General features: G+C 33.1%; 1 protein-coding gene across 2 annotated transcripts in view; it reads right to left on the bottom strand.

Annotated features, from left to right (window-relative positions):
• LOC149567099 (Amino acid kinase family protein) overlaps positions 1 to 13,359 on the bottom strand; it is a 250,699-nt gene that overhangs the window by 20,752 nt on the left and 216,588 nt on the right. For both annotated transcript variants that reach the window (XM_089820312.1, XM_089820313.1), the window contains exons 7-10: positions 10,249 to 10,284; positions 9,992 to 10,069; positions 9,682 to 9,748; positions 9,370 to 9,432 (exon numbers count right to left, since the gene is read on the bottom strand). In XM_089820312.1, coding sequence (XP_089676438.1) covers positions 9,370 to 9,432; positions 9,682 to 9,748; positions 9,992 to 10,069; positions 10,249 to 10,284 — 244 coding nt within the window. The remainder of the gene's footprint in view (positions 1 to 9,369; positions 9,433 to 9,681; positions 9,749 to 9,991; positions 10,070 to 10,248; positions 10,285 to 13,359) is intronic.

The raw sequence follows: 13,359 nt of genomic DNA, 5'->3' as shown, positions 1-13,359 counted from the left end.
AACCTGAAGTCTCTCCTAAGTCCTCTATGCGGGGATTTGGATATGTTACTTTCATTGTCTACAACTTGTTGGCCACCAATACTTCTTTGTTTGGCAATACCAAGACTAGCATGCTTGCCCCTTTCTTATTTAGGTAGTCAATGTCTGCATGGTTCTTGAGTCCACACCACTTATATAGAAAGTCAGTTTTTTTGACTTCTTTGGCACCCATGGGTGACCCTTTTCTTTGCACTTTCACGCTAGATCATTCATCTCCCTTTTGCATCATACTAGATTTTTTTCCATGTGCCATCGTTATTATTGTTATTATAATATTATTGTAGATATTATTATTTCCTAGCCTATTGCGGTATTTGTCAACTGGTGCATTAGAGTTGGCAGTGGTTTTGGTGCCGTAGATGGTGAAGTTGCCTATTCTACTTGTGTAAAGAAAACTTGTGCGCGCTTCTTTTTTTAGGTTGCATGAGCATTCCTTACTGGAATGTCCAGTAATTGACAAATGGCGCAAAATAGTTTCTTTAGATAGATCATTTTTGTATGGCCTTCTAGCTTATGGTTCATATACCACATTTTTTTTCCCTTCTCACTTTCTTTCTCTGCCTTTAGCTCCATCATACATAGTGTATCCCATTAGAGAGCTTTATGGTTTATGATTTACTGTTACTAGTATTGGCTTCAGTACTTTCATCATCACTTATGTTTTCCTTCCCTTGTGATGTTTTTCTTTTCACTTTAAATGTCCACCCGATTCAAAGTATTAACATATGAGGACAAGGGTACGACCTTCATATCTTTTCATAGTGAAGGAATAAATAATTCGATGAACCAATGTTTCTTCAACCCATCTATACACTGGTTCTCCATCTTACCCAACACAACTTGATTCTAGAATTTTAAGTTTGTAGATTTTCATTCCCTTGTTTTTAGCTATAAACTATGTTATCGGTTTGAGTTCGGAATCGAAGAACCAGTTCACCAGTACGACAAAATTTTGAAATAGGGTTGGGGTTCGTTAGTACAAAAACATGTATATACATACATATACATTTCATATACACATGTATGCAACCAAGAAGAATGAATTAAGATTAGAATGCCACATAGTATTATAAAAACAACAAAAACAGTAAAAACATGTAATCATAACATCATATCTATTATGAACACCAACATATTAAATAATATTGAGTTCAAGTACCATTATTTTGACTTTCGAAAATTATAACTTTATACTAAGTTTTAATCATCTAATGAATCATCTAAATCATCATCCTCTTCTTCTCATCATCAAAGGCATTATTTGATTCACAAACAATGCCAATGTCAATGGGATCAAGTGGAAATAAACGATATAATAGTGGATACAAATTATCATGGAAAAACCCTCCAACCTATGGGAGAGAAACCCAACCACAAATATATCACTTATATTTTTAATGGAAGAGCAGAAGACTGGTTTACAATTTACCCAATTACTTAGCTAAATTGAAGTGATAATAATAACAACTATCAATGTGCAAACAATAATAAATTCTCTCTTAGCATTGATCTCCTAGGATCAAAGACTATCAATCTCCTTAAAGCATATACTCATCTTGATTCTTCATTGTCTTGACATTACAAAGTGAAGGCTCATGATTGTCTTGACCCTTCATTGCCTTGACGACTTTATTTTGAATTTAGGAGGGAAAGATAACTCCTAACACAATAACATCAAAATAAAGAAGAGATAGAAAAGACTATAAATCAGCCATTTGAGGTGGGTCACATTAAACTAAATTCCAACCCCTTCACATCATTGGTTGTTCTAGCTAAAAAGAAGGATGGGACAATGAGAATGTGTATAAATTACAAAACTTTGAATAAAAAGACTATCAAGAAATGGTATCATATACCTAGGGTGGATGAACTTATCAATGAACTCCATGGAGCCAAGTATTCCTCAAAAATCAACTTAAGGTTGAGGTAACACTAAATAAGAATGAGAGAGGAGGAATCCCAAAGACAGTATTCAAATGCCCCTATGGACATTTGGGTTCCTAGTCTTAGCCTTCAATTTAACAACCCCACTATATTTTAGTTCTGTATGATTCATACCTTTAGGAAGCAACTTGCAAATTTTTGCTAATATTCTTTGATGACATCCTCATATATAGTAAAACATGGGAGGATCATCTTAAGCATATTGGCAAAGTATTGGGAATTCTACAGTAAGAATCACTTTAGGCCAAAGCTTCAAATGTGAATTCAGATTAAAGGATGTTTTACACTTAGGACACTATATCAGTGAACAAGGTGTGAGCATTGGCGAAGAGAAAATTAAAATTAACCCTATTGATCCCAACAACCTTCTTAAGTCCTTTTCAAGTTTTGTTTAAGAGCCATTTTTTGGAGTATTGAAGTTTGTCATCCACAAATACACTCCCTTGAAATTCTTGATCCCTAAAGCCCAAGAGTTTTGCCAACATTTTAGTCCTTTTCCTTTTTCTGTTGGTATTACTTCCCATTAATCTCCATAACTCCAATGCCTTGCATCCAAATCGTTTATAAGTCTATTGTGGTTAGACTTCCTTCCTCTAATCTAGCATCCATTTCCACCAACCCTAAAAGTCCAATACTTTATTGGTTTCTCTATGAACCCTATCGCAATTCAACTTTTCCTTGACTCAATACCAAGTGATGCCCCATCCCTACTCGTAGTTACAAAAATCCCAAAAGTTTCTTTTTTTTCAATATTTCCTTTGTCAACCCTTCTCCATCCCATATGTCCACAAGCACGACTTCCTTGTCACCCCTGATTCCTCAATCCCAATGCTTTGACGCATAGGGAACTGCATTATATTTCCATGAACTTTCAACAAGGAACATGTTTCGCTCCAAGTACGACGTGTTGCGAATTGTCTTCTACACAAATGAAATGATGGTATATATTTAGAGTTTCAAAGTATCTTTGCACTCTCATCCCAAGCCCCCACAAGGTGCATAGCCCCTTGAATCTACTAAAGGCATTACATGAGGAGCATTGTCTTTAAACCCCATCAAGGAGACATTCCTTAATGCCCATTAGTTCTTAGGATCTCTTATTAGATATGTAACTTGATTACAATAAGGTGATGAGGAATTCTAACATAACTCTTCAGTATGCTTATTTAGAAGTTATTATCACACAACTTACTATTAAATTCTTTATGAGACAACTTCTACATATAACATGGCAAGGGGAAGTGAAATTGTAACTCAATTCTAGGTGGAACTCATTTTGAAGCCTATGATGTGTAAACTTCTAAACTCCAATTATATATATATATATATAAATCAGTAACATGCTCAAAAAATTTAGTTATTTGTGGTTTTTAAAACTATTTAAACAATTGTGTTTAAAGATGTTTGATACCCAAGTTTTTTTTTTTTCAAGTCCCAAGTTTTATAATTTTTTGGCTCCGTCGTGTAATTGTCAAGTCCAATTTTTTTAGAAATTGTTTTATTTGTATCTATTATTTATTATTAGAATATTAAATTGTATATGAAATCACAAATAGTTTTAAAAATTTGTAAGTTAAAATAACTTAATAATAAGTATTGTAATAAAAACAATAACCTTCTGAATTTGTTAATTATCAACAATTTTTATGTGAATGGATTATTGATTGTGTGAATCTTTTGAGCCAACATTTTGGGTCACACTTTGTGAACCATCATCAAGCCAAGAGAGCAGCAAGGAGATAAAAAACATGCAGGTTGCAGAGCAGGGTTAGGCTTAAGAATAAATAGAGGATGAGAGAGAGGCAACAAGTGGAAACCAAGAAGCGTGAAAATAAAAAATGATAAAAAAAAACTAAAGAAGTTAAGTAGATCTATTAAGAACAAGGGACTAAAATATTATAATGAAAACAAATTCTACTACCTTCAAGGTTAGAAAAACCAATTGTAGAGTTTTAGAATTAATGGTTTTCTTCAGGAAAGTTTATTATTTAGGCTGTTATTTTATTGGTTTCGCTTCATCTGTTACAAAATTACCTTCTAAATTTGTTAATTATCTATAATTGTTATGCTTCTAGATTATTGATTGTGTGAATCTTTTGAGCCAACATTTCGGGTCACACTCTGTGAAACATCATGAGGGCAAGAGAGCAGCAAGGAGATAAAAAATATGCAAGTTGCAAAGAAGGGTTAGGCTTAAGAAGAGAGAGGGGCAAAAAGAGGAAACCAAGAAAGGGGAAAAAAGAAAATGATAAAGAAAACTAAAAAAGTTAAATAGATCTATTAAGAACATGGGACTAAAATATTATAATGAATACAAATTCTTCTACGTTCAAGCTTAGAACAACCAATTGTAGAGTTTTAAAATAAATAGTTTTCTTCAAGAAAGTTTATTATTATGAAAACTTAGAACAACCCATTGGAGAGTTCTAAAACAACCAATTGCAAAGTTTGAGAATTAATAGTTCTCTTTGATCCAACGTTTCAGGTCACACTCTATGAACCATCATTAGGCAAAAGAGCAGCAAGGAGAAAAAATATACAGGTTGCAGAGAAGGGTTAGGCTTAAGAAGAAATAGAGGAGGAGCAAGAGGCAAAAAGCGAAAAACCAAGAAGGGGGAAATAAAAGATGATAAATGAAAACTTAAAAAGTTAAATAGATCTATTAAGAATAGGGGACTAAAATATTATAATGAAAACAAATTCTATTACCTTCAAGCATAAAATTATTGTCAAATAGTTTAGAAATTTAAACTGGTGTTTGTGCAATACTATTAAATATAATATATTTGCGAACACTCCATAGCGCTATAGTAAGTTGCAAGCCTCTCATCTGGGAGGTCTTGGGTTTGAGTCTATTGAAGCCCCATGTTGATATCAGCTTCAATGCATTACCAATATATATATATATATATATATTTTTTTTTTTTTAAATTTATTTATTTTAAATTTTTAAGTTTTTTCCAATTAGTGTATATGTTATATTTAGATATATTTATGATTATTATATTTTTTTGTATTGACATGTCACATACACAACCTCACAAATTTTTATCATATTGGCATACTTTACCCATGTGCCCTTACTCATACCCAAGCCTGATTCAACAACACATATAGTCAGTGTCCTCACCGCTATTGGAGGTATGAGATTATTGACACTTGACTCATCCAAAGGCCTGATAAAGTAAAGGGAAAATATTTCCAAGGTTGTAAAGGCTTGAGGGAGCTTAATGCTACACTCGCCAAATGAAAATGACAGAATTTTCCTCCCCCTACCCTAGTTATTCATAGATTCACAACTATCATAGGCCATTTCTCAACTACTTGCATTTAATTCATTTGATCTTCCTTGAATCTTAGGCCTATGTTTATCTGGGCCAATAATTTTGAATGGCTATAGTGGTGCATTTAAAGTTGAAACCTTATAACTGTTAAAAAGATTAAAAAAATATCATTTTCGAAGGGCTTGGTTCTTTGGTGTGGTCTCCAACACCAAAAGGTTGCCAATGTGATCTACGACCACTATGAAATGTTACTTTAGTTCATTAGGTGGATTAATGGTTTGTGGAATCAAAGGAGACAAAGATTATAAGTGATTTTGTAAAAAAGTGTCTCCATGACATCACACATACCTTTAGGAGGGTCTCTTAATCATAGCTAGGGAGTTTGTGTCACCACATTTACTAGCATGATGTAATGTTGAGTTAGATGAATGTACCACTCTAAAAATCATTGTGAGGTTTCTAATGATCTTTCTTGCATTACTTATGGACATATGTAGCTATATTCTAGATTAATGAGCATTTCTATAGTAAGTTTCATATTCTTTAGTTATATAAATTGCACAAAGCATGCCCTTTTGATTTCAGTTTGTATGCCTCTTGATGATCTATAACTCTATTGCTCATTGAATGCATTGGCCTTTGATCTACTTGGCCAATCTCACACCATCTGAATCAATAGCTTAGGAATAGAATCATCTATTGCGCATCAATGATCTTGTATTATAGATAGGGGATTAATCTTAAGAGAACCTTAAAAGAACTTATTACATGAGGGTCATGCTTGCACAATCACATCAGCTATATAGGAACTTCTTGCAACTAATCATACTTGCCCAATGATAGCTTTGGGGTCAAGTAAGCAATTTGGGTTTAAACTTTAGATGTTATATTTAGTTGTTCATTTTGTTTGATCTAAATACATGTCAAGGTAGACCCGAAGGAATAGCCACTAGAGTCTAAGTTGAACTCAAAGTGTAGGAGAAAGAACCAACTCATGGAGTTGACTTTTAACCCTCGGTGTTCTATGGTTCAGTGAGATTTACTTTCATGATAGTAACCCTAGCCTTGAAAGTACAATTATGTTCTAAAAGTGGAGTAATGGTTTTTGGACCCAATAGACCCTTAACAAGGTGAATTCATAATTGTCTAAGAAACATCAACAAGAAAGATTGAGTGAAGTCTTTTTTGAGAATTTACAAAGTTTTTGAAAGTGCACTTGCTGCACAATCTTTGTAATGACCCCGTTTTTATTATTATTATTCTATTTTTGACCTACAATATAAATTAAGTATGAAATTAAACAATCTTTATTAGCACCCCTCATCATGAATTAAAATCATATTTATTGACTAAAGTAGATTTTATCATCGAATGCACAACACTTGCAAAGAGAACAAATACTATACTTAACCTTAGATATCTCAAACTTTGTGGATGTATCTCCCCTTGCTATGCCCAACATAGGATGAAAGAATTACCATGACCAAGGCACAAAAACTATCTACAAGTGGTCTCCCTAATTTGGGACCTTCCCAACTTGTGATCAAATTACTCCACCACTCCCCTCACAAACTTCCTATCCTATGAAGGCATTAGAAATGGTACAAGATCCATTAGTCTTGAGATTTCATATGATTAATAGCTTAATTGAAGTCTCAAGGATACAACAATATTATTAAGTTATGTATGCAATATCATAATTATTAAACATATTATTCCTTATCTAATGTTACTATATTTCCACTCAGTGAAATGTTATTTCTGTGTAATATATTATCTTCACCTAGTAAGCCTTGATACAAGGGTAGAAAACTTGTACCTTAGTGGTTGTTTTGACCGATCAAACCCCGGTTGACCACATTCCAATGCAAGGCTAATTCCCTTTTTTTCCTCTCATTTATGTGACTTTTTTATAAGTTTATGACAATATTTTTTATTATTTCTTTTCGGTTTCTAATGTTATATTTTTTCCTGATATGTACCTTATCCTATGGATTGTTTCCCCATTTAGTTCTTCGCTTGTTATTGTTCATCTACATTATCTTTTTCCCTTAGATTCAAACCCCTATTTATATGTTCGATACTTGGGTCATGGGTCATGACCCTTCACTTCGTCAGTTTGATCTAGCATTATTTTATTTATTTCCACCGGTTATTGGTAGATTTAGTTAATATTATTAATTGGTGTTTTAATCATAGGTATTATTAGATTAATTAATTGAGTATATATTGATATTATTAATATCGATAACTATTAATTATATATGATTATAATGATTAATCATTGATAGTATATCTATTATTTTGATTGAACAAATTACTAATATTATTTTTAATGTTATTGGAATTGACAAATAGTAATCAACACTCATTAATACTCATACTTATAGATCAACAATATATATAACAACTACAAATTTCATTAGAATAAATGATCTTACATCATAAATTGATATTATTAATACACACACACACAAGAGATAACTTATACATTCAAGAAATTCATATGTGTGTGTATTTAAATTTAATCATGGCTCACAACAGTTTAAACTTTCAAGGCACACACCATATTTCTCCTCCCATTTCACAACTACAGAGAAGGAATTGCATTTGTATTGCCAAAAACTTGGGTATATGAAAATGATTTTAGGAAAAGATAGTAAGATCTATTCCAAGAGATAGAATGGGACTAATATTGTAGATACCACCAAGGAAAGCTATAAGGTGTAAGCATTGATGGCCCTTTTAGATAGTTGAAAGCAAGTGTTGCTTCTTCGATTTAAGTACAACTAATCATTTCACATGTTTAAAGACTAGTATGTTGTCATAACATCTAGACTTATACAACATAGGAGGCAGTTAAGCCAAGTCCCATACAATTTAAGAGATCTAGATGATGCTAGAATCACTCTCAATCTCTCAATGACACCAACAAACCTTTAACAAATTGTAAGATATGTTCCATGTTTTAACAAAAATTTAGTCAATTTTTGCTAGACTACAAAAGATCTAACATTCTAGTGTAAGATATATTCCAGGTTTTAACAAAAAATTAGTCCATTTTTGCTAGATTACAAAAGATCATAACATTCTAGTTCACTTTTATGGGAAAGAAAAGTCTCAGTTGTATAGTAAACCAAGATAAATTAATTGCTCAAAGCACTAGGCTAGTTGGTTGCATACAAATGCTTGCACAAACTTGTTAATCCTAATTAACACACTACATCAAGGACTCTACGATCCAATCATAAGTCTAGGAGATCAAGACAAAAACTAGTACTGTGCCACAATTGACAATTGTTGTTTGCATTTCATGGGGTGTTCCAACGTGTCATCCTTTGGATGTTGTGATGCTAGCAGCAGCTATAACAACAATAAAGGCCAAGGAAGGGGTCAAAATCAGAATTATTCAAGAAGAAATAGAGGAAGAGGAGGTGGTCAAGGAGGACGAGGTAGAGGCAGATTGGATAAGAGGAACATTCAATGCTATCATTGTAATAGATATGGACATTTTGAGAAAGAGTGTGAATTGAGATCAGATAATAATAATGTCAATTATGCTCAACAAAATGAAGATCCTTCCTCAAGTAATTTATTTTTGTTTTTTGGCAAAGCTGAAAATAATGTGAATGATGTTTGGTATTTGGATTCAGGGTGCTCTAATCTCATGCCTGGTAATAAGGAAATATTTTTAAAACTTAATGATGGTTTTACACCCAATATTACCCTTGGTAACAACAATACAGTGGAGGTTGCAGCCAAAGGAGCTATGGATATCCAGACAAAGGAAGGTATGAAAAGTGTTCCAGATATTTATTAAACTCCAAAGTTGAAGCATAATTTATTAAGTGTTGGGCAGCTATATGAGAAGAATTATAGAGTGGTATTTGACAATATGAATTGCTTTATATGGAATTGAAGTGTCTTCCTTCCAGTCAACATAGCCCAAGCAAAGTTGTCCTGATGTCTCTAGACTCTAGAGCATTCACCTGTTATGTATCAGAGGTCCCTATAGTACTATGGAGATAAGCTCAATGATGACTTTGCCAAATTAGATGCATCATCTCAAATGAAAAACAAATCAATAGGTGAGAAAGTATACCTGCATTGTCCATATGAGGTAACAATGGTTTCACAACTGACCAGCTGCCATCTTCTTTTACAACTGTACCAAAAAAATGATGTCTATAATATCTTCTAAATATAGTTGTTCTAACACTTGTGGAAATGAATAAATGCTTACACGAATAACTGAAAATCCCAATGATTTTCATTACTGTATTTTTAGTTGAAACCATGAAGCAGAATCAAATCTCTTCCAAAAAGTGAACAGAGGATACAAATTAAGTTCTAAACATGTTAAACCCAGCTAAATATAGAGACAAATTTTGAATGAAACCATTTGAATTCTCACCAATTTCTTTCAGCAGCACAGAGTTGGCTTCGGTTGGCGGTCGGTCAAACACTCCAGGGACATCGGTCTTAATTATATAGAAAAATATCAATGGATGATTAATGCCTTGGAAAGACAAGACTCAATTTACAAACAACAAAGCAGATACACGTTTCAGTTAAACAGGTCTTAACTTTATGGAACAATAACATGCGACAAGAATGTGTACTAAAGAAAAAACTGGATTAGATTTTGTTTTGGGATTTCGAAAATGAAAGATAAAACTGCAGTGATGTTATGCTTCATACTCATTCATAGAATAAAAGGATACAAGGAAGACAACATACTGTGGCTTCAGTTCTTGTGCAAGATGACGTATGATGATATCCCCACTTAAAATTGTGCAACCCTGGACAACTATGTCAGTACTTTTATTCAGAAAAAGAGATCAACTAGCTACTTGTTAGTTGTGACTATTTACACAGACAATATTGATGTTTTAAGTCATAAGACATTGAGTTTCTTCTCAACAAAATAAACTTATTCAATGTACAGCATATTAACTTAACATTTTGAAGGGATGCTAACCTGAAAACTGTCAACTACAGCATCGCCATGTAACACCTAAAGGAATCCAAGAAGCAATATTAATACCTATACTACCAATTAACTAATGCTCACTTGCAAAGTTTACCAATGAATTAAAACGTTTTCATCAAAAGCAATAAAAAATACGTGAACTATACCAATAATTAAGTTAGCCATGGTCCTTGTAAAATGACTGAGATCATATTAAAAGAGTCTCAGAATTTCATGGCAGAGGTTTAAGTTCAATTCCCAAGAGACATGATTAGCTGTTGAAAATTGGTAAGATTAAAAATAATGTTTATACACATTTAAATGGCATTACTAGCATTTTTTTCCGTTGAAACTCATCAATGCCTTAACCTCTCATTTATTGGATAAGGATGGCCCATCATGAGATGCCTTGTTGAGAAATATGTTGCAGGTTATTGCCTTAGTCACAATGTCCCTAGATGTCACCAAGTTGTCTATGTGAAATCCACTTAGTGCATTCTACACTCCCTTAAATGTCCTCAGAATGGACCAATGATATACAAACAACCCTACTAAACCATTTAGACCTTCCAAAACCCACTTACCAATGAACATCACTTTGCTGACATCACCATCCATGGTTTGTGACATTCAATTTTATTTGTTTTAGCTAATATCACTGTCCATGGTCAGTGACATCATCGAATTAGAAGATGATTTTTTGAGTGGTTCAACTCATATAAATAGGCTTCCTAATTATTTGCAAACGGGAAAAAGACACAATCTGCTCTACTGTACACTTGCAGTGAGCTCGATTTTCCCCAGGGGATTCCAACTTCACCAAAGTAAGATAAGTTGCAACCAAATACCTTGAAGACTCATAATAGACAACCCACTAGCAATGGATAGCATACACTTGGCACCATGTTTTAGGAGCCCCCCTACTAGGGATTCTACAAGCCATTGTGACCTCATATACAACCATCTCTCTAGAAGCTTTCAAGTTGATGTGCCTAGAATTCTATCCAAATATTTATTTTCCCTTCCCCCTATAATTAGATGGAATTATATTGCATACTTGATTAAGTTAACTGCTACTATTCCTTCCCTCATTGCAGTGCTATCCATATTGTCTTATAACCCATAGTATAAACCTTCTTATTATCCCTGTTATTGTTCTACGTATAAACATAGAGCAAAGTCCAAGCTATGCTATGCTAGAATGTGAACAAAAAGCTTTTTTGAGACCAAGTCTGTCAGAACGATCAATTATACCAAGCAATCTCTAATATTGTATCTTTCCATAAGGAAATTACCATGCTCATTTGCAGATGCATCAATTTTAGAAACAACAATACTGCATGTCCCAAAGACAATTTCCCAGTACAATCATTGGACTTAAAATAGCTCCCACCATCACATATGAGATGTTGTTCTTAATGAACAATTAGAATATAACCAAATCAAGATCACCCCTAAGGACTAACATTAAACCTCCTTAAGTACCAAATGTGGCACACACACAAACGAGCGTGTGCACACACACACATATAGACTTTTAAGCCACCATTTTTTTAACTAGGAATTATCATACGCAAATATTATTGGAATTTGCACTTCAAAGACGTTACTATTTTAACTTATCATCACTTCCACAAGAACACAAAACATAACAATGATTATGTAAAAATTGTTTTCAAAATTAGAAAGGGAGCCTTGCAATGACCTAACTTCTTTTGTCCCCTTTTTGAGCAATCAAATTACTTTAATATTTAGTTCATCAAAATAACTTCGTTTTATTAATAAAGTGCGAATAATATTTCGTTATTAAATTAGATGGTTTTTAAGGATAGATTTTCATTTTAGGCAGTCTTGTGCAAAAGAAAATTTATTTTAAAGCGACTTATAAAAAATATCATCTGGAAAGTTCCTTAAGAGGTTATAAATGAAGATGAAGGAGACAAGAGGCACTCGTTATAGATATTGTTTATTTCCCTTTCAGAGATTTGTGGTTCTGGCCAGAATTCTCGTTGAAGGGACGAAAACCCTCAAATTCTAAGGGTGCGGTTTCATACAGAAATTGCCCTTGTAATGAAAGATTAAGATTCATGAGATTTATTCGGTAACAAAGTATCCTTCCTAGTGTTGAGGATTTAATATACGAAATGTATGAAGTTATATGAATAATATATAAATGTGAGAAGTATCATATTAATTTAGTAAATTAAATGAGGTGTGACAAATATTTTTTTGTAGGGCAAAAATTCATATATTTGTCTATATAAGAATGCTATGATGTTAGCATGAGGTTCATATTAGTTGGTGTGAAGATTTATAGAATAGGGGGATAGTGGTTTGGTAATAGTTGGGGATCACTCTTTTCTTCCATTTTTGGCTACCATTATCAATAATGTTGGATGTGGTTATTTGATAGAATTTGTGCATTGTGGCACATCTATATTGTTAACACAGCCTTGTTTACTAAAGGTTCACCATATTGATGTGGAATCTTCCTATCTGACCAATACTTCATTGTAAACAATTTTTTAATCTTCATTTGTGTTGCAAACATCTTCTTGCTGGGCATTGAATTAATCAATGTTTGAATAAAAATAAAAGATCAGTTTGGAGGAATTTGAAGAGCATAAACCAATCACTACCATTTTATCGGCAATGATTGGGATCTTGGCAAGATGTGGGGGTTGGGAAGCTCCAACCTTGGCTAACACAAACTTGTTTAATGTCTTAGGCAGCTAAATGGAATGACCTTGTGGATTGGGCAGTGTAATATCCCCCTAGGATATTTTCTCCAGACTTTCCAAACATTCCACAAAATTTTTAATAAACATTTTTGCAAGAACATTATTTCTATTTATCTAGCAAAAATATAAAATACTCGACAGAAATAGAACTTCAGAAATGAGATCTGAATATTGCATTTAAATCTCAGTAGAATAAAAAAAAAAAACCCAAATCACAGCCACAGAACTTATGTTTAGATTTGGATAATCAGAAGTATGAATTTGTAGCAGAAATGAGACACCTATATGATATCTCCAATTGGCAATGTGTTTTTGTCCACTTCCTCCAAACTCGAGGGTTTTTGTCATCAAACCTGCTATAAGTTGAAGCTTCCAAATT

Source organism: Cupressus sempervirens, chromosome 3 (genome assembly GCF_028749045.1).
Source record: "Cupressus sempervirens isolate cs-2001-9-10 chromosome 3, ASM2874904v1, whole genome shotgun sequence".
In the NCBI taxonomy this organism is placed as follows: Eukaryota; Viridiplantae; Streptophyta; class Pinopsida; order Cupressales; family Cupressaceae; genus Cupressus; species Cupressus sempervirens.
This window is presented reverse-complemented; position numbering and strand designations above follow the sequence as displayed.